Below are 22,240 nucleotides of genomic sequence, written 5' to 3'. Positions count from 1 at the left end.
ACGACCACTAACATTATGAAACTAAGATGCTTTATAACAGAAAACGAAGGGAAGATGAATGGCTTGTGAAGTGTTCAATGGATTATGCCCCTGCTGTTCAGTGTGGAGTGATTTGATGAAAACGGTGAATGGAGGTATAGCAAGGAGATGAGGAGAATCCTCACGAGACAGTGATATGCAATAACTGCCATTTTACTCTTTTTTTTTGACAAAGATAAAGAGCGAGTGATTTCCCTGATGACGCCATGGACAGCTGCCCTCTAAACAGAGTAAAGTAATGCCAATGTAGATGGCAGCAATGTTCACGTGTGAAGCTCGATAAGGAATAAATCATAACGTGTAGATTCAAACATGTAGGAAGAAAGACTGTGTATCAGCTGAAATAGGCTGAATCATATGAGCAGATGATCAATGTGTTCACACAAAGCTCCGGAGGCAAAAACCTCCCTTCTTCTCATGTCATGGTGATTGTGATTGAATACAGTGTCCCAACAAATGAAAGGAATTCCCATTAGATGGCAATAGGCAATAAACGTCAACCGACCCTTCTACACAAAGACAATAGAAGAAGAAGCCTGTATGACAACACCATCCTTCATTTTTTTCTCACTGTACAGCATTATTTATCATCATTATCTAGAGATCCTCTGTCCTCTACAATTAAAGCCTTCGCTCAGTAAACCCAATGCATCAGCCTGATGGTTACCGGGCAGTGAAGTATTCTTTCTTCACAGTGGTTTTGGCTTTAATCATATGAATTCCTACATTCCTCCAACCTGCTGGCTGTCATTTCATCATGACAATTAACTGTCTACAATCTTACATCTCTTCAGTGCACTCTTGCTGTAGAACTGTAGAATCACCAAAACTCAAGTTTCCAATGGCTATCACTGCAATGACAGATCAATAGGTCCATCCATCCATCCATCCATCCATCCATGTCATTTTATCTTTTCCATTTATATTATTAATTATATGTTGACTGACTTTATTTTATCTATTTCTTTGTTTTTCTTCTTTGCTTCCTTTCTTTTTTTATGTATTGTTTGAATGATGTTTGGCTATTAATATTGGAATGAAGTAAAATTAAAAGTAAAAAGTAAAAAAGTAAAACTATGGTATATGGAACTGGAAATATTCTCAGTGAAAAATTAATAAGAGCCAATCACTGCTTTATTGACGCATTACATAAGTGCTTGCTTGGGTATTCCTTTAATAGCAAATAGTTTTAGCTTGTAGGTTAAGTATCAAAACACACACACACACACACACACACACACACACACACACACACAAAACCACACAAAAAGAAAACACCACAATTCACATTTCATATGTTTCCAGGGAGCTCTCAAAGCCAAAGATGATGGTTTTGAATGGAAGGTGCAACTTCAACTATTTCCAGCTCGTTCTGGCTGGACTAACAGGCTAGAGCATTTCAGAAGGCTTGCAGGAAGTTCCACGGTGCCAGGGGACGTGCTGGAAGCAAGATGTGCTGAGCCATAGTGAGTCTAACTCACAACATCAGACTTAAAGGATCAGCTGATAACATACGCGGGCCAGATTCCGCAAGGCATTTCCCAAAATCTCCAATTCATGCCTCAGCAAGTCGAAACTGCCTTTTCCGCACGCTAAGGATCAACAGCTTCATAGGCCTGAGTGGTCAAGACGCTTTGGCAAATCAGTATGAGCATGCTGGTCATGAAAAACACCCAAGAGGTAACCAGTGCACTTTCAAGCTAGAAAGAAAAAATGTGATCACAGAGACATAGTATTTAAGCAAACAGCCCCCCCAAAAATCCAGATTGTTTGAAAATGTGAAAGCAATTGTGTAAAGTGTGTATGTTATAACACATTTTTAAACAGATTTCTAAACACAAAATTTATAATATTTCACATAATTATTCAATATCCTAGACAAATGTTGAATGTCTACATATAACAGGGTGACGATTGACTGAAAAGTCTTGCTTTAAGGTAAGTATCTCTTTAAAAAAGTTATTTCTGTAGCTCTTTGCAACATTTTTTAGTACACATGCCCATTAGTCTTTCTTTTAAAGTTTTTTTCATCTGTGTTCTAATATTTCCACTCATTTTTTTTAAGTAGTTCTCAGCACTTTGAAAATATACACACAGAAGCCATCAAAGATGAATAGATTGTGGTTATTTGAGGCAGAGGTCAATATTTGTGTCTGCAGACTTTGTGCTTTGGAGTTCTGGCTTTTTTAAAATGCTCAGTAAAGTTAATGTGCCTGCATAAATGAAACATTATCACACAGCATATCATGGATGACAGACAAAGTCTGGAGAGGAATATTTGATTAGGACCATCTGAAACTTGTTTAAGGTCATACTTGCTTCACTTCATGGCCTTTCTTGGTCTAAACTTTAAACAAAAGTGCCTTGTTTAAAGGTCTCTGGGTCGTAGTCAGTAAACTGCTCAGTAGCCAATAGAAAAGTACTTAATTCAGTTTGAAACCAAAAATAGCAATGACAATAATAATGGTAATTAACTTGCCAAACGAGCTACTGACCAGATGTCAGATGGTTTAATTCTGATTACCAATAGGTGAAAACTGTTGGTCACTGTATCGCCGTAAATCTCCAAATGCAAATTCTTGGGGAAATACCACTCATCGACATTGGAAAGTTTCATGTGTGGCGTGTTTATGTGTTTTTGAACCAAACAGATGAAGCTCAGAGAAGAAAACACTACAGAATCATTTCAAATCAAATACTTTTCTCTTTCTACTTCTCACTTAGTAAGTCACAATCAAGTTACCTGAATACATTTTCTGCCTCTTATGCATTTGATTTTAGTCTTTTCTCTTTAAAGTTAATCTGTAATTATTGTCTATTCTTTACACTTATCTTATTTATCAGTATCAAGTTATCTGTTTAGTTTTCCACATTCTCATTCTAAAATCTATTTTGATTTTCTTTCCTTACTACCGTCACCCATACTAGTTTCATAAGCATAATCTGTTCTTTTGTCAATATTGTCCCTGTAAACATCACTCCATCACCCACTTTACTTATTCTTCTCCACCAGAAGAGGGCATCCTACAGGGAAATAAAACACTCTTCTACACTTCTTTCTTTTTTTTTTTTTTTTTGTAGAGAACAGATGAGGATAAACAGGAGGGGAACCGGGAAATCAAACTGATCTATTTTGATCCCCACTGTTTTCAAGAAGGAAGTCTGGCAATCTGTCCTATATACACTCACTAATTCTCCTTAGAGGCTCGGTGGGCTCGTTGGCCTCCAAAGACAAGAACATAGAGGGGAGCGAAAGCAGAGGGATGAGGGGGAAAAAAGACAAGATTAAGCATGAAAGTAAAGGAGGAGAATGTGCCATGAGGGCCCTGGAAGGGGGAGAGGAAATGGAGAAAGAAAAGAGGAGGAAGGGAAGTGAATGGGTGGAGAGGAAGGATGCTGGTGAAGAATTGGGAGAAAAGAGACAGCAGACAGGAAAGGCATATAATCAAACCCACCATACAATGATCATGACCACAGCAGACGCTTTTGTCTTACACGCAGGGAGAAAAGACATTGTCCCAGTGACTTTGTGTGTTTTTGTCTGTGTGCATATAAACGCAGTGATGGTTGTTAACCCACGCATGGCAACGGCACATTTCCCTCCCCGTGCACTATGCCAGAGAGCCATTGTAAAGGCGAGCATGGCTGTGTGGGGATAGATTAACCATTGTGTGTACAGCCTTTAAAATCAGTGCCGTGCATCTTTGCAGCCAAGTCGCCCACTTAGCCGTGCGTCTAATTATATTCCGTCAACCAGGGCTTCTTAAAAATAAAAAGGTTTTGTGAAGGGGAAGAAAAGAAAAACTCTTTGTAGTGTTGCAGGCTTCATTATAGCTGTATTTTCAGAATTGCCTTGTGCTTTTCTTTTTTTTGACATGTCAGACATGCAGTAACATAATGAAGAATAAAGCAATGCCTATTAACTGTTGTCTCCTGCACAAAAGGCTCTTAAAAATACAGTCAGGGGTTTCTTTCGTTGTTGTTTGTTTTTGCCCTTTTTACTGAAGATATTTTTGTTTGAATCTTTAAATTTGGAACCTGGATTTGGTTTAGAAACTCAGAGAAACTGTGAAAGAACGATGAGGACCGTTAAGCCAGTGTGTAAGGTGGAATGAATGCATAAGAGTGAGAATTTAATTTGCAAATGCACCCATGAATGAATGAAAATTAAAAGTTGCCAGAAAACTTATTCTCAAATGTGCAACCCTCTATTCATCATAAACGTCTTCCTCTTTTCTTTTTCATAACTTTAGGACAATTTACATTCAACAGATTTTGCACATGATGTTCTTTCCAGGAATGTGCAAGTCATAATAATGTGGATGGGACATGGCTGCAACCACAGGAATATGTTATTATTCCTCAATTAACTGATTTCTAGAGATCACATTTTCTCCTTGGCAAGTTTAAGAAATAACTTCATTTGATTTATCAGAAATGCTCAATTCATCATCACTGAACATTTACAAAACTGACTGAGAAAGCTTGTTTTGAATCTTCAGGAGCATCAATAAATCAACTGCTTAAACCACAGGGCTCTGGGCCAAGACCAGACCACCAAAACACCAAGGATATGGTCAAAAATTCAGATAAAACATTCATTTATTTCTTTTAATTCTAAGAGTAGAGGACACGACACAAGACTGAAACCCAAGCGAGGATATCAATGATTTGTGGTAATGTAAAATATAAGCAATTTTTGATGTTTCACAGTTCTTTTGAACCAAAAGGTATCATCAAAAGTGACTGTATGTTGGCTTTAATTTCCCATAGTATTTTTTGTAATTAATTTTGGTTTTCTGGAAATTTTGATCAAGTATATTCTGCACCACAGAATATAAGTAAAAAACTTTAAATTTGAAGGTTGTCGTGGAACTATTCTACCGGTACAGCTCACTCAAAATGAAACGGGGCTGAAAGTAGCCCCTGAATGACGATGAGTTCGACACCATTGGCTAAAACTGACAAAACCTACCCACTATCCAGATTGCTGTTTCTATTTGACCTGTTTAAAGATTAAAATACTATAACTAATGCATTGGGGTTTTTTTTAAATATATGATACATGTATAATACCTCATGAAGTACACTTTGATAATCGTTTATGTATGGAAATATTCTTGTAAATATGAGAAGCAAAAAAGGGAAAACAGAATCCCTGACAAATTAAAGAGGAGAAGTAGAGCATATGAACAACACCACAAAGTTCTTGCAGTGTCTAAAGCAATTTATAGAGAGCTTGTAAATTGATTTTATTTGAAAATATAAAATGCCAACATCCTTTTACCAAATATCAGAACCCGGCGTGTTTGCCAAACTCATTAATGGTCTGGCAGTAACATCCAGGCTACATTCATAATGAAAAGATCCAAACCCTCACATTCCTTCAAAAAGATAAATAAATAAAGCAAAGGAGTTTATTAAATGATCAAAAGTCACCACTCGACAAAAAGTTTAACTTTTTTATTTTCCAAGGACCACTACGAGTCTCCTTTTTGCAAGAGGAAAAAGAGAAATCAAAGGACATCATGAATAAGAAATCATACAGGGTGAGAGATGAAAGAAATACTAAAGAAAGTGTCGAAACCCATTCAGTGATTTCAATAAACTCCACGACTCACCTTTTTGTCAGCACCAACACCACAAGAGAGAACAAGTGATTGCCATCAATGGAAAGCCTCTAATTGGATTTCAGATATTTAAACTACATTTTGCAGAATTTCAACACAGGAGAATAACTATCATTTATAATACTGATGGCTCTGTGCTTCTCAAACAAGACGCTGTTTTCATTTATCGCTATTCATGCCAGCGTCAGCAAATCCTAAATCCTATAGGAACCTAATTTCACTAATACATTTTTCACACAGGAGCTAAAGTCCCCTCCTGATTAGAGAGAGAAAAAATATGATGGCATGTGAGGGTTGAAAAAGTTTACAATAAGCACTTTTTTTGCTTTTTTCTTTGCTGACAATATTGTTTTATTCTTGACTTGCACCTGACTAATTGACTTGGTGAAGTTGAGGAAAATTTCTATATTCCCGCTCATAGTTCACTGAACACGTTGAACACGTGTTCAACGTATTGATTCACTTGAGATTTGTTCACGATTAGTTATTGTTTCAGGATGAACATTAGTTCCCACAGTAGAGTCGACCGTTCTTCACTGATCACTTCTTTACCAAATAAAACCGGGGATTTCCCACAATCCCCGACTGTCTTGGTCAATGGACTCATAAGTTGAGAAAATTTTAAAACAGATTTAAGACATGTAGCACTATTTCAAATGTGTTTGAGAGGCCTTGCTATTCAGATGAAGAGCGCGGATGTGCCAATGTTTTGAGGCATTTTGGAAACTCCTTTGTGAATTTCATTCGCAATTTGTTGCGGCCCAGTGCGATAGCTGCTTAGGCAAATGGCGCTCATTTCACGTTGCCGGTTCGTCTAAATGTTTTAGTCGCAGAGTGAAAACAAGAGCACCACTGTGAGAGAGCAGTTACTGTTGATGAATCCTTTCTGTCCATTAGCTCACACTGCCTAATGTGCCTTTGAATGTGGTGCGTTCACAAAAGTGTACTTTGCTAACAGCCTAATTCCTGCTGAATTAATATATGCGCCAGTGTGAATATGTTTAGGTGTTGTATTTGTCTGCTTTGTTATGTTTAATACCACATAATTTGCTCCATACTTATTTATAACCCTGTTTTTCCTTTGCCGTATCTCATTTACCGCTGCAACGATCCAATTTCCCTGAGGGGATCTTTAAAATTTCATCTCCTCTGGAAATCATTTAATGCACAATGGAACAGAGAATGCATCTGTTAAGTCTTTGTGGAATATGTCTGACTTCAGCTCTTCGTAGGGCTTAGATGCTCTAATACCACGCAGGCTAATCATCATAACTTTTCAGTGTCTGTAATCTGTTAATACATAAAGAGAAAAAAAAAAACATGATGCCAGTGAAAGCTGATAATTAAAAGATCTAGTGTAAAGTGAAAAACAGGGTGAATCTTGCTGCCTCTACCTTATGGCTGTCAAATAAAAGTATGAACTTAACCAATTTAATTAAAGTTTTGACAGGATTCATTACAAAGATGATTTTCGGCATTAAGAATTATAAGTGATCACAACATTTACCCTCTGCTTCCAGTTCTTATAGGCAGCAGTTATGTGTGACCCTAATGAAGCTTGAGGCAAAGAGTTTCTCCGTTTCTCCGGCCGGACTACTCGCATGGGCATTTTAACTTTGAGAAGGGAAGCACAGTAACAACCGAGTGCTTTGAACTAGGGGTCATCACTAAGTGGCTATTTGAGAACCGGGTAGCTTTACCCGGAGTGTAGCTTCAGTCAGGAAACCAGCGCAGCATGCTCAGACGCGAGGAAGCTGAGGTCTTCGCCTGCAGTCGTCACCCACAGCAACACCACTCACCGCGGAGAAAAGTTTTTTTTTTTTTTACTGAGGCAATTAACCCAAGAAACACTGAGTTTGATTACTTTGGTTTTCCAATGCACGACCACCCTCTGCTTGATCCATTTATTCGAACATAGCACGGTTTATTACAACATAAACAAGCAAACGGGGGAACATGAAGTATGTAATATGTAACACAGAATTATGGGAAAATGTAAATTTGCACTGATATGCAAAAACGCGCCCACATATCACAGATTATATGGGGAATAATTCTTGTTTCTTTCAGGCATCATGCATCATATAATCACACTGTGGGCCCACATACACCCAACAGCGAGTAAATAGGCCCAAAGACAAAAAGTAAAACCCTTCATCCCTGAAGACATGCACGAAACATACCATTTATCAAACAACACACAGCATCCACGCTCACACACAGATATGTTCGTATGCTGCATCTGAAGAGCACACTGACATACGTATACTTACATTTCCCACTGCATTTCTTCTTACAACAGCTACGACTAACTCTAAACACACAAACCACAGTGTGAAGTCCAAACCCGAAAATATAATATAACAAAAAAAAAAATTGAGATTTCCATTTTAAGGTCCTTATTTTTTGCCTCCACTGTGTAATTTCTCCCCACTAATTAGTATGGATCAATCAGGTGTAGGTTCAGACAAGTATAGTAGAACAAGTTCTCTCACACACACACACACACACACACACACACACTCCATTACGATGAGTGTGTGGTTCATTATTTATCATTGTTTATATCTTTGATAGAGTGCCAGCCCGGATAACAAGGCTAAAACTGCTGACTGATGGATATTTTACCTCCACGCGCACCAACACGCACACATACACGCACCCCCCCCCCCCCCCCCCCCACACACACACACACACACACACACAACCACACAACACCCAACCTTGTGTTTATGTGCACACATACACTGAGTTCATAGAGCAAGCTGGCTGTCAGCTGTTTGTCTGTGTGTGTGTGTGTGTGTGTGTGTGTGTGTGTGTGTGTGTGTGTGTGTGTGTGTGTGTGTGTGTGTGCGTGTGCGTGTGTGCCATAGTCTGATGCAACGCCACAGGAAATAATAGGACTAAAGTGCTGACTGATTCAGATGCACATGCCACATGCACCAGGATACTACCGCTACACACAATAATCCCCTTGAGTCTGTGCATAAAAATACTCATCAAAGTGATTTAATGTAAAAGTTCTCGCTTCTCTCCGAGTTTAAACTGAAAATGTTGCTGACTCTATAAAAAGACATCTTTGTTCTGTGCAGACAGAGATTTAAAGTGGTAATCAAGGAGACTCTTTTCCCTTTGTGTGACTTTCTCTTTTTTTCCACCCTCCCTTCATCGCTGTGGTAGTCCATGCTGTATTTCGCAGCAATTGTCTGTCAAAGCGAGCAGGCAAAGTGCTATGAAGTCTTGTTAAAATTGGGTTTGAGTGCCACTCTTCAGTGTTTGTTCAGCCATAGTGTCCATCAGCAGACACGTTATCTCATAACTTGCATTTTAAGCTTCAAAACTCAGAGGAAAGTTAAGACTTCAGGTAGACTTTTTCTGTTTGTGTAAATACCGCAGGGTTTGTTTTAGATTTATCTCCACCCCGCTGAACAAAAATGTTCAAATCAAATATGAACGCTTTAACTTCCACTTTCTGATGAGCGTGGTCTTATTTTGTTTGTATAGAATTTTACATCTTGTCCGCTGTCCAATAAAAAATCTGCAAAATGCCTCCATGTTCAAACATGTGAATATTTCATGGAAGCCTGGTTGTAATCAGCTTACCGACGTCTTCAAGAAAGAGGTTTTACAAACCCTGAAGGCTGCCGTTTCTGGAACATTTTTCCAGCTGTTCTTGAGTTTGATACGAATGATGTTTGTCTCAGAACAGTGAACATGATTGGCTGAAAGGTCAGCCATGGCTGCCCCAGAAGTTCTTCATTAGAACTGATGGCAAACATATGTTTGATGGACCAAATCTGGCCCGCAGGAGGCTCCAATTTGACCCGCAGGCCTTATGTTTGGCACCCCTGCATTAATGTAACACAAGAGTGAGTTGGGGCTGATCACGCGTTTCTGTAAATCTCTTCTATATAAGCAGTTCCTGTAGGGTGCTATGAAATACCACTGTGGAACAGTACTCTCCTTTTATTTGTGATAATTTTCCACCACTGTTATGATAATCCTACATTTCCCACCCGACAGCATTGTTGATGCATAGCCTTCATCCTTTTAAACCTCTCAGCATAAATCAAACATCATTTTGTCACGCCCCTGCATTTGGTGTATGTCTGGTGAGTATAAGTTACTTGAGAAAAGAGCAGGAAATAGCATTAAACCTGTAGTACCACATCACATGTCATAAGGTCAAATGGACACCAAAAAAGTAGTTCACTGCACACAGAAGTTTAATTTTTGCAAAAAAAACTTGACAAAATTTCATAGACCCACTTGAGTAGCATGGAGTCTACAGTATGCTTTATGAGAGGAAGGTTAGATTCTTATGAGAACAAGTTAAAAACTGCATCACAAGTTGGTATTAGTGAACAAATGCCAATTAAAAGATTGAATAGGAACCTATAAATAGGATAATCAGCACCATGGGGTGAGGATTCTGGTAATTAGAAGAACAATGTCATCAGACATTGGCTAAATGTTGAAGTTGATCAGCTTTGGAAGAACCATTCACGCAATACTGTATGTGTGTGTGTGTCTTTAAGTGCACCATTGACCATTTAAGAGATTAACACGAGCTGTGTCAGCAGTTTGATCGATAGGTCACATCACCTCTATTTTCTGTGTGTGTGTGTGTGTGTGTGTGTGTGTGTGTGTGTGTGTGTGTGTGTGCGTATACCCTGCCCAAATGTATTGGCATTATTCAAGCATTGTGACATAGTTTCAAATCTAAACTTATAGATAAATTGATCCCTAATATGGTCACCATTTAGAATCACAACTGACATGGGAAAGCAATATGACGATAAGCCAGCCACACAATGATATAACCACAAGAGTGTGTGTGTGTGTGTGTGTGTGTGTGTGTGTGTGTGTGTGTGTGTGTGTGTGTGTTTGCTTGACACAAGAGGACACTGTATTTCACGCTGGGCTCTCCCATTACCTGAGGTCAGCACTGTTACTGACAAAGTGAGAAAAATGTGTGTATGCATGTGTGTGTGTATGTGTGTGTGTGTGTGTGTGTGTGTGTGTGTGTGTGTTTTGCTGTTGGTGCGTGATAAACTACACAGTGCAGGTGCGAGGAGGAGCCATAATGATGGTGGCTGGTCTAGACAAAGACAGCTGAGTGCAGCAGGTTTGGGATCTCAGAGCAGCACATTTTAACCTCTCACACATATAAAGACACACAAGTGCACACCAACACACACAAACAAAATAAAAAGCACAGCTGCACAGTAACCCAGACCCTTGATATTAAAACACTGACTGTATGTATTCTGACACTAGATTTTTTCTTTTACTTGTTTCATACGGAATACTAACAACTCTTGTACGTATTAAGTTTATAAGACAGTCACACACACTCATTGTTACATTTACAGGCAATTTAGATTGTAATATAAAGTACCCAGAGAAAACCTAGACATAGGACAGAACTCAAACCCTCAACGGTCAAGCTACGAGGTGAGAGGCTGGCACATCCAATCTGAATTTAGCAAATTATACACCTTTTAATATACATTCTGATTTAGCATTTTGAGAAAAGTAACTGTGACTCTATAGATCCGCAGGAGAACAACAACATGTTGTTTGATCACTGATGGCTGCAAACAGCCACACATCAGACTCCACTCTCCTGTCTCTGCCAACCCATCATCCACTCACTTTCACTCCATGAGGCAGTGAAACAGACACCTCCCCGGGTCCCGAAGGACCCCAGAGGCAGAGGACAGGAGGAAGAAGCTGAGCGTGGATGATGGGACACTCTATTTAAACCACACACACAAACACACACTTGCTCCTATCATTCCATCTCCTCTTTTTTTCCACCCTATCTGTCTTCTTCCATGCATCATTCACCATCCTGGCTGCTCACCTCCCTCAGTCCGCTCTCGCTCGGTTTTCCTCACGGCTCGCTCTCTTTCCACCACACTGATCCCTCAGATTAGTTTATTTTCTGAAGAAACTTCAATTTATAATACATAAGTGCTGTACAAAAAAAAAAAAAAAAAAAAACAGGTCCTCATGATTTGCATGATTTGCAGTGCAGCGGTGACAGTCAAAGAAGCATCTCATCCACTAATTGAGATCATGTACCTCTCACCCTATCTGCCTGAAGGAAATGACAAATTCAAATAATCTGCTGAAGAGAGGTAAGTATATGCTCCACGCAGGGAAAGCTGGATCGTTTCGCTTTAATCTCCTCAGGCATAAAACATCAGGATACCTTTATTTACACCTCAACACCCTCATATTTTTCTCTATGAAGAAAAACTGAAGAATCAGGAAAAGGGCTGACTTAAATCACCTTGACATTTGGATAATAGTTTGCTAGTGAAATAGGTTTAAATAAGATGTTACATACAATATGTTTTGAATGGGGATCGTTTCCTTTATAATGCCTGAGATAAGTTTTTTGCTATTAAACTAATTGCAGTTAATCATCGCCGAGTACAGAGGCTGCACTGTGCAGTACGGCGAGAAGCTCTGTGTTCAGAATCTGGCTTTGAGACTTTTCAGTGTATTCATGTTCTCCATGTGTAGGTGTGTTTTCTCTGGGTGTTTCAGTTTTCTCCCGCAGTTATAAAGTATATCTCTGGTCAGCACAATCCCGCCACGACACATTTACACGACAACTTTTTGAAAACGCCATCTCCGAGTAAATGGGGACAAGACAACTTTACGAAAATGCTGTGATACTATTACTGTGTAGACAGGTGAAAACGGGACTTCTCTCAAAAATACTGCTACTGCACATCCGTATCATGGTTATTTTGGAATTAGTTTTGTCGTTGAGAGTCAACCACCAAAACAAACCAACCTCTCTGCCTGTCCACTCGAATGTACTTCCATAGTTAAATGGCACTTGCACATATTTTCGTATTGTTCTCTGCACACAAGAGTGGTTTCAACACAAAAACGAAGAACACCACCTACTAATGGCTCCACATCAAAACTACATTATTTTCAGCATTTATTTCATAGCACACGTCCTTCTCAAAAGATTACCTTGGGAATGCTGAATTTTTCTGAAATGAAAATACAAAAACAGTGAGTTTTCACTTGAAATGTTGTCACGTAAACAAGAACTAAGTCGGATTAAGTGGTATCAAAAACAGATGGATGGATGCTTGAATCCTATTGGGAACACATCTGTTGGTGCAACTTTAATTTAATTTATTTGGCTTTAAAGGAGATTGCACGGGGATGTGCAGTGAGGTTGTGCAAACTGTGTGTAGATCTAAATATACATATATTCAAATATATGAAATACAAGTAGATACTGGGATATTGCAGATGTGCAGAGGAGTCGATGCACATGCCTCCTCCATTGTGACAAGGTGATGCCGAGGATGTGAGCTTGAAGCATTGTGTGTTTATTCTTTTTTTTTTTCTTCTTCTTTGTGATATGGGTACAAAATAGGAAAGAAAAATGAAATGTCAACATGATGTGGGGTTCATCCTGAAGAAGCATGCTCCTGCTTTCCTTCTGAAATCCAATGAAAAAGTTTCAGGATAAGCAGAGAATCTAGTGAATTAGCTAAACACGCTCAGCCGAGCTGCACAATAGATGAGAAACCAAGTCGGGAGGAAATTGTAAATCTGACCAATGTCCAGCCAATCCCAGAGAGCAGGTGGGACTGGCTTACCACTTCATGAAATATGAATTGCAGATATTCCAGAGTGAAAAAGAAGCAGCGCATACGAATGAATGCTGATGGAGAGCAGTAAGTCCAAGGACTTTGATGCAGCTCCTCTTTCTCTTCTTTTCAGAGGATAATGGAAGTATGGTGTTTCTTCATGCTATACCTGATTAATTCTGGTAGCCTTACAATATCCCAGGTTTTATTCCTGCAGCCATAAGTCTTTGATGCCCTTTGAGGGTTTTTTTTTCCTTCCATGCAATTTTGCTCTCATATTTGTTGTATATTACCCCACCTATAAGAATGGCATGTGAGCCTTAATACCATTATAAATCACATTAGATGGGGTATGATGCTCATAAATAGTGCAGGCAATGTTACATGCAGCATTGAGAGTGGATTGGCTGAGTGAAAAGTGAAATAAAGCCATTATTCATTTTGTGTCATTAAGGATTCTTGGGAGTCACCTCCACCCCAGATTGGGAGAGACTGACCTATAATCACCAACAACCGAAAGTATGCATCCATTTCATTTTGACTTTATGAGTTCCTCATGAGGTAAATTTGTTTACAGCACTCTCACTTCTCTAGTCTCCATTTATGCAGCTATAACCCCACTGATAATTAATGTTGGTCAGTTTTATAGACGCACCAATTGTTGTTTTAATATCTTTAAAGTGCCTTGTAACTCTGATCTGAAAAGTACCACGAGAATAAATTTCTATTTTATGTCTGCACTGATTGGCAGCCACTCAGGACTTAAACATTAAAACTGCACACACTGCCAGTCAAGTTTTACCAGTGTCACCTGCATATGTGAGAATGGGGAAACAAACTACAAGCTTCTGGCAGATTTATTGTTATTCATCTGCCATTTATCACTTTTATGCGGTGAAAGATTAAAAGTGCACAAAGCTACTGCCACAGTTCTCCACAGGAATCTCTAATCTTTGGAATTTAGATTACACTATAAAGACAAATACTGCAATTTAACAGCGGGGTCTGAACAAACTGACACTCATTTTGCGTGAGGGTGAAGTAAAAATACAAATTCTGAATGCTGATGAATCACATCAGTGGTTTAGGACTTCAGGGTGCAACAGAAGCATTTTCAAAAATGCGCGCACGCATTATTTGTGGTCATTATGGCAACATGCAGTGCATCACCCTCCAAATCGCATTAGTGAGTGACGACACAGCGACTGAGCAGGTACGCACTAACAGAAAGGCACACAGCACACACTGAAGAAAAAGCACACGCATCGGAGTGAAGCCCAGACTAGGAATTAGGCTCGCTGATTGGTTAGTGACAACTGAAATTGAATTTTCCTGCAGTGAAGGCCCAAAGGACTCCCCTTAATACGTACACACTCACACATGCACGCACGCACAACCAAATACATATGCACAAATAAACAATTGTTCAATAATGACAATAATGAATAAATTAGCACACACATAAGCACAGACACACAGTCAGAGCCTTTCAGTTCATCTCAGGTTGTTTCTGATCCAACGCGCGCACCCACGCACGCGCACACACAGACACGCAAGCACACACACACACACACAGATGCAAACATCATTTGCTCTCTGCTATGATTTTCTACCACGGCCGTTTCTCTTTTCGTGCCCGAGTCATCACAGTGTGAATCAAATCTCGTCAGTTCAAAGAAAAGCTCGAGAAAGATCTTCATTTTGTAGAAGGCGTTTAGGTGGAATTTGAATGGTGACGTTGGCGATGATTTTCACTGAGCTGCAGAAGGAATGTTGTCTTATTAGTTTTTTTGGGTTTTTTGTCCTCTAAATTTCAACCATGGAGTGAGACAGAGTGAAAATGTGATTCGGCATTTGTAGTTTTACATGTGTGAAAACGATATGCTAATCCTGCTCACTTTTCAAACGCACAGCAACAGGCATCAGAGTTATGGCATTCAGCTGTGCAAATGCACAGTGGCAAAATGCATCTGGATGTTTCTGATGAAAACATGCTACACAAATGGAAGTGTGCATCATGAATCTGACAACAAAGGAAAGCAGCAACAGCGCCGCATCCAGAGTATTCCAGTGCATGCAAATGTCCCATGTTTCACATAGATGAAATATTCATGATCATAAACATGAAGCACAAGGAGCGTGAAACACAGTGGAGAGGCTCAGAAGGCCTTCATATATGCAATCCTCAAAAATGTCTCAAAAATGGGTCATCTTGTATGTGCTGCTCGAGATATCTAACTCAGGTTATGACATGACAGGTGCTATGTTTCTTTACTATGAATGAACAAAACTACATCAGCACAGGCTTCTATCTGTTTTCAAACTCTTAAAAAAAGTAGTTTCTAAACTTGCCAGTCAAACCTTATGTTAAACTTATTTTGCTGTTCTGCAAAATATTTGGAAATGATCTGTGATTTGTTATATTTGTTCATTCAAATCATACATAGATTAGACGAGCACAGCGTTTAGTGAATTAAGTGTTTTAGGGTAATACTGTGAACGAAAATCTGTCCTAGATGGTGACAGCATCCCCAAATAAACGTATTTAATCTCAGAATGACCCTGCTCTAATAAAACAAGATGTTTAAATGAGACGATAAATACGCTGGAGGGTTTTATTTGGGCGTTTCTTCAGTTTTCTCGTACTTCGATGTGTTGAACTCCAGATTGTGAAGCACATCAAATGACTATAAAGAGTATTTATGCCATATTTTCAGTCAGTTAATTGCCACTAATATTGACCATTCTGGGCATATTTCCGATGAGAAGCTGCCATATTGGTTGAGTTTCATCCAATTCCCTGTGCCTCCCGTCTCCTCCTTGTTCACACTAATCACATGCATGTCATCCCTGCTGCTTCCATGAACCTGTTCACTGGCCTTCCTCTGGCAGCTCCTTCCTCAGCATTCTGCGGTTGTCTCGCATGCACCCAAACCAGTTTCTCTCACTTTCCCAACAACCCGTACAGCATGTCCCTCCAATGCGCTCATTCTTAATCCTGTCCATTCTGCTCACTGCCAGTGAAAACCTCCGTTACCTCCACTTTAGCCTGCTGTCCTCCGGTCGGTGCCACCAGATATAAATCTTGCAGCACGGCTGGCCTCACTGCCGTCCGCGTAGCCCTTCCCCTTCCACCCAGCCGGAACCCTTCAATCAGGGATCACTGCTGACACTCGTCTCCATCAATCCCACCCACCCTGTACTCAAGCCGGAGTATTAAACATCATGTCTCCTCACGACCTCCACTCTCTGCAGCCTTACTCTTTCAGCATTCCACCGAGTCACCAAACCTGAAGGTTTTCACAGTTTACAGGGGTGTCAAAGTCGTTTTATTTCAGGGGGAACATATAGTGCGATTTGATCTCACGTGGGCCGGACCATTAAAGAAATGGCATTATGATATATAGATAACAAGAATGCTATGTCTCTGTCTTTGTTTTACTGTGACAAAATTTAAATATTAGTAAGAAGCTCACATTTAATGGACTATCCTTTTACAACACAAATCCGTGTTTTACAAACCTTAATTTTTAATAAAAGAATTGCAACACCATCATGTCTCAGCTCTACATCGACACATGGACTTTATAACGTACAGATAACACTGGATTTCACTGGCCACATCTTCATAACCGTAAGACATTCAGCTGGAACACAAACAAATAGAAGGCTGCATCATTAAGAGACATTGTTTCTTTTGTTTGCGTCCATGTATAATTTGCATACAAGCACAATGTGTTGGTTTGGACTATGGGTAAGAAGACACCTTTGAGAAGATGTTTAGCCCTCACATGGCTTCACTTCAGGCTCCTGGCAGCATGTGTCAGCTCATCATCCGCTGACGTCTCCTCTGTGGGACAGACAAATGGATACCTCGCTCGCAAAGCCTCAAAGGACCCCAGCAGCAGACAACAGGAGGGGGAAGTTGAGCGTGAATTTTCAGACACTGTATTTAAAAGACTTCAAGACAGACAATTACTCAACTCTATCAACCCTCTTTTTACAGTCATCATTTGTATTCCATGTCCTTTGACCCTTCAGTCTTCCACAACACTCCGTTTTTTTGGGGGGTTTTTTTCGTCTCCCTCTATCCCATGCTTCAGTTTCCGCCCCAGATTCTCTGTGGACCAAACATGTCCCTGTGGGACGCATAACAGCCACCAACACCCCTCACTTGCACAATGGTAAAGACAGGACAGCTGAGTGGTTGCATGGCTGCTGTCGCGTAACAACAGGGCTCAAAAAAAAAAAAAGGATTGGTACTTTTTTGTCTTTTATGTGTGTCATTTTTCACTATTAGTGTTTTTTTTAAAGCTGAATTTAAAAAATATAGAATTAATGAGTTTGTGTTCACATGCATACTTTACCATTTCTGATGAATAATGCATCAGCCTAATACAAACAAGTGAGATTTATATTTTTTTTTTTGTTTATGTCCAATGTTCCAGTCTCATTCACTTATAGTCGATCAACTTCTATCTTTATTTATGCCCTATTCTTCATTTCGTGCTCACACAGCCTCTGTAATTCACACAACAGTATACCAGCCCATGAAGCGCCTGCTGCTCTTTTATTCCCGGTGCTGGCTGCCTTCCCTCAGGCACATTCTTTACCTGTCCTCCCTCCGACCCTCCCACTCCCTTATTCTCCCTCCGTAGATTCTGAAGTCGCTTATTGAAACATAAGGTGTGATGTGGGGAAGCTTTAGCAGAGGTTTACAGGGGTCAAATTCACCCTCATTTGCATATATACTATCAGAGTGTAGTTTTGTGAGCCCCAGGGCAATAAAAGATATTGAATGCATGGGTGATGTAGACCTTTTGGAAGTCTGGGTTCTTTCCTTCTTTTCTTTTCTTTTCTTTTTTTTTTTTTTTTTGAGGCGCGGTTGCAAAGCACGCTAAAAAACACTAACATGACAAAAAGCATTTATTTAATGACATATATTTGCAATAGGTTTGTTTGAGTTTATAAACACCAGCTAAAAAACAAGTGGATAAAAAAAACATGTTTAGAATATATAAAGTGATTTGGCACATTGGATTTAAGAAAATTGTGTTTTTGTGCAAAGACAGAGCAGTCTTTAAATGGTGATGATCGTAATGAACACGAGTTCTGAAACTTTTTCAATGTCACTACATATTCGAGCAACATAAATAATTTTTTGTAGATTTTAACAAAACTGTCGGGGAGGACGTTTGGATTTGCATCTCATCAGATGAATGTGGCCCCTAATTAAATACTAATTATTTGAGCTTTTCTTTTTCTTTTAATCTGACTAGTGCATAGCTGGAGAGATAATATACGTACAGACATGTTCACCGGTCAGATTCAAGAAGTGATCTTTTTAGCAGTCATGACTTCAGTGACTTGCATACTCCTCACAAGCTGCCACAACTGTCTAAATAAACATAGTATAAAATACAGTTAAACAACATCAACTCCTTGTGTCTTAGAGGTGAAATCCTTCCTCACAAACACAATATGAAACCAGCACAAACCTGCTTAAAACTCTTACAGTTTAATAACACGCATAAAGCAAACGTGCTTCCTACCGGAGTGAAGTTCATGACTTTGAGGATCCAGATGGTTAATGCTAGGTTGACAATCATCGTGACGAGGAGGAGGAGGATGAAGAAGTAGAGGCATCTCTTCCTCCAGCCGTAGATTCCCACCGCTGGGTAAACTTGGGCTCCGCACACCGACGCCCCGCGTTGGTGAAGAGGGTTGGGCTGCGCTGCGAGGATGTACTGCTCCTGGGTCATCTGGCGGGGTCACAGACACAGGAATACATGGATCAGACACAAATTTTCACATCATTAGTTTAACTCAGTCCATCTCTACTGGTGTAACTTCCGAGTCTTAAAGGCACTTTTAAGGGAAGGTTTTGCACAGTCAGTAATGTGAATATGAAGCTTAGGAGCAGTTTTAGCTTCACTATGACTAAAAAAAACAGGACAGTGAGGGATATTCTATTTTAAATTAAATTAAATTAAAGTCATTTATTTAGGCTGATATTTCAACCTAAAAAGCCTCAAAAGTGTTATATAGTGTGCCATCACAGCAGGTATTGACCTTGGGTTAACCATATAAAATGTGCACTCGTGCTTTTCTTTATGTATTATTTATTGTCTTATTTCTCCTAAATGAAAACTACCAGGTAGATATTCCTGGACCACAGTAAAACATTTTCAAGTTCCTAACAAAATAATAATATACATTATATTATAATGAGAATGACTGATGTTACAGCTGTTTATCTTTTCCGTGTAAAGTTTGATGAATTGATTTATCTGTCTTTTTACTACTCGTTTAACGATTAAAGCGCATTTCTACAATGGAGCAGTACGGCTGATTTAAGACTTGAAGCAGTGATGGACGTCTAGTATGGGGATTTAAAACAAAATAAATTTTTTTTCCAGTCATGCATTTTTGATAATAAAAAAGAAAAATACATTAAAAATATCATTTACAACATAAGCGCAGTCACTCTCATGTGCAGGCTCCCAATCAAGATCTGTCAAACAGCTCGGTACAGCGATGGCAGAGACTATGGATACAGATGAATCAAAGACATGTGGCACACGCCACCGGAATCCTTTCATGGTGGGATTATAACGAGGTGTGTGCAGGACCGAGATGTCTTCTGCATTCACACACTGTTCAGCCAATTAGTAGAACAAATTTTTTTCTGTCTGTTTCAACTGAAAAGTTCGAGAAGTTAATGTATGAGAATTATTTAAAACAAATGTGGATTTACTTCAAGAAGAGCCCGTTTCGGTTCTAAAGAGTTCTGGGTGGGTTTATACTAATATCAGGTGTAGTTTAAGGAGAAAAAGCCCTGTGGAAAGAGTCTGGATCTCTTTTAAGGAGTCTAGGTTTGGTTTTGAGAATTGATGTGTAGTTCAAAGACCGAAAGGCTCTTAAAAACAATCCGGATCAAAGTCCAGGAGTCCAAGTCACATCGAAAGTCTGGATCTATTTCAAAGAGTCAGGGTTTGGTTAAAAAAGCCCAGGTCAGATGTTAAATATCCAGTTTGAGCGTCTGGTATAAGTAATCTGGACCTGCTTCAGAAAGTCTGAGTCCTTCTTTTCATCACTTTTTTTTTCTTCAAAAGAATGTTAAAAGGCAGTTAGACAAAAAAAAAAAAAAAAAAAAGTGGATAAACTTTCTAAGTATGGGTCATGTGGGACAGTTGGACGGGGTGGAGAAGCAGCAACAGATAGATGAGGAGAGGCAGGCTGAAAGTGTTGGAGAGTTTTGAGAGTGAGATAGCAGGATGGAGAAAGAAAGAGACCAAAACATGATAAAAATGCGATGGAGGTATAGTCGTTAAGTGGAAAGATAGCCCAGCATTGAGTTCAGAGAGGTAGAAAGGGAGGATGGAGAGAGAGAAAGAGAGACGGAGGAGATAAGACGGTAGAGGAAGACAGAGTCCATTAGTTGTAGTGCAGCAGGAGGCAGAGTCATTGGTAGTGAGAGATATGGACACTGGCTGGAAGGCACTGCTATCTCTGTCCATCTGACTCTAACTCTCTCTCACCTCGGCCCCAATACCTAAAATTCCTTCTCTCACTCCTCCTCTGGTCTCCCTAATTCACTCTTCCTATCTCACTTCTGCACATCTCTCTCTCTGTATCAGCCTCTCACTCACACACACACACTCAGAAACACACACATATACACAATGTCTTTATTTGCTGAGACTGCATGACCTTAACACCTCACCGACTGTTGATTTTCTTTCCCCCCTGCAAAGCTTTTTCTTCATATACTTCCACATGATGATACCAACAAGCCTTGATGGGAAACAAAAATGCTGACTCCCACCTGGCCTGGAGGGGGGAAGGAAGAGAAATGCCGACTTACGCTATTAAAGTTTTGTTTTTTTGTGGGTTGAGTTTAAAGCAAATACCGACCTTTGCGCCAAGTTTGACTTTTTCGGTTTTTTGTTTATTTTTTTTGAAGCGGAAGATAATCATGAAACTAAATATATTGGTGTCACTGCACGGCAAGTAATGGTACATTTATGTTTTACGGCACAAAAATGACACCTTTATGTTGATGCTTCAAATATTTTCAGTCCACCTTTTTTTGTGTGTGTGGAATTCATCAACTGCAACGGACACCAGCGAGTAAGTGCAGAAAAATATCATCAGTGCTGTGGTCAGATTTTATTTATGTACTTGACTCTGATTTGATCTACTGCTGTTTTTCAGGATATTGAAAACTGGGGAAACTAAGTAGTGGTGATATTATCACTCAAAACGCTGATAAGGTAGAACCAATACACAGTGCAGAATGTTCAATTTTTCATGAAGAAACTGCAGCGGTGCTCGAGGTCCTCATATCAGATTCTCTGAATTCTTGACATAATCCAAGTTTGATATCGTTCAGGTGATATTTTGTCCTTTCCTTGAAAGTTACAGTTCTTGATAATGCACCAGAACATTCAATCCTTCGACTCTGAAAAATCCTCTTGACTTGTTTGTGCCTTTTTTTAACAAATGGGAAGTTAGGAATTACAACTTCAGAGCTGAAATAATAATAAATCTGCTTCCCACTAGGAAAGTGATTTATATCTGTTTATGGAGAGATTGACGGAAGGTAACAGATAAGAGAGGACACAGGTATTTGTCACAGTCCTCTCTACAGAAATAAAATGTGTTAAAAGGTAGTGTGAAAAAATAATAGAAATCCTGGGCTTGGTTTCATTCCTCTGTTTGAGGATGTGATGACGAGCCTTCCTCTTCTCTTTTCCGTGCTCTGACTGCAGAAATTGAGCAAAATCCTGGAGGCAGCCACGATGCTTGTTGTAAAGGAAATGGATGTTTTAAAAAAAATAGATAAATTCCCTCGCTGTCAGTGGCCTGATCACAAAACCTCTGCAAGATGTTCTTTTTTTTTTTTCTTTTTACCAGGAGAGATCAGAAAATGAT

At 39.5% G+C, this 22,240-nt stretch overlaps 1 protein-coding gene across 1 annotated transcript in view; it reads right to left on the bottom strand.

The window, feature by feature from the left end:
• The window catches only part of LOC115389673 (zeta-sarcoglycan), a 351,214-nt gene that overhangs the window by 134,049 nt on the left and 194,925 nt on the right, over positions 1-22,240 (bottom strand). Inside the window, exon 2 of the mRNA XM_030093191.1 lies at positions 18,856-19,065. Within this exon, the coding sequence (XP_029949051.1) occupies positions 18,856-19,065 (210 nt within the window). The remainder of the gene's footprint in view (positions 1-18,855; positions 19,066-22,240) is intronic.

This window comes from Salarias fasciatus, chromosome 6 (genome assembly GCF_902148845.1).
Source record: "Salarias fasciatus chromosome 6, fSalaFa1.1, whole genome shotgun sequence".
NCBI lineage: Eukaryota > Metazoa > Chordata > Actinopteri > Blenniiformes > Blenniidae > Salarias > Salarias fasciatus.
The sequence above is the reverse complement of the archived record's forward strand: the minus strand, read 5'-3'. Positions and strand labels throughout refer to the sequence as shown.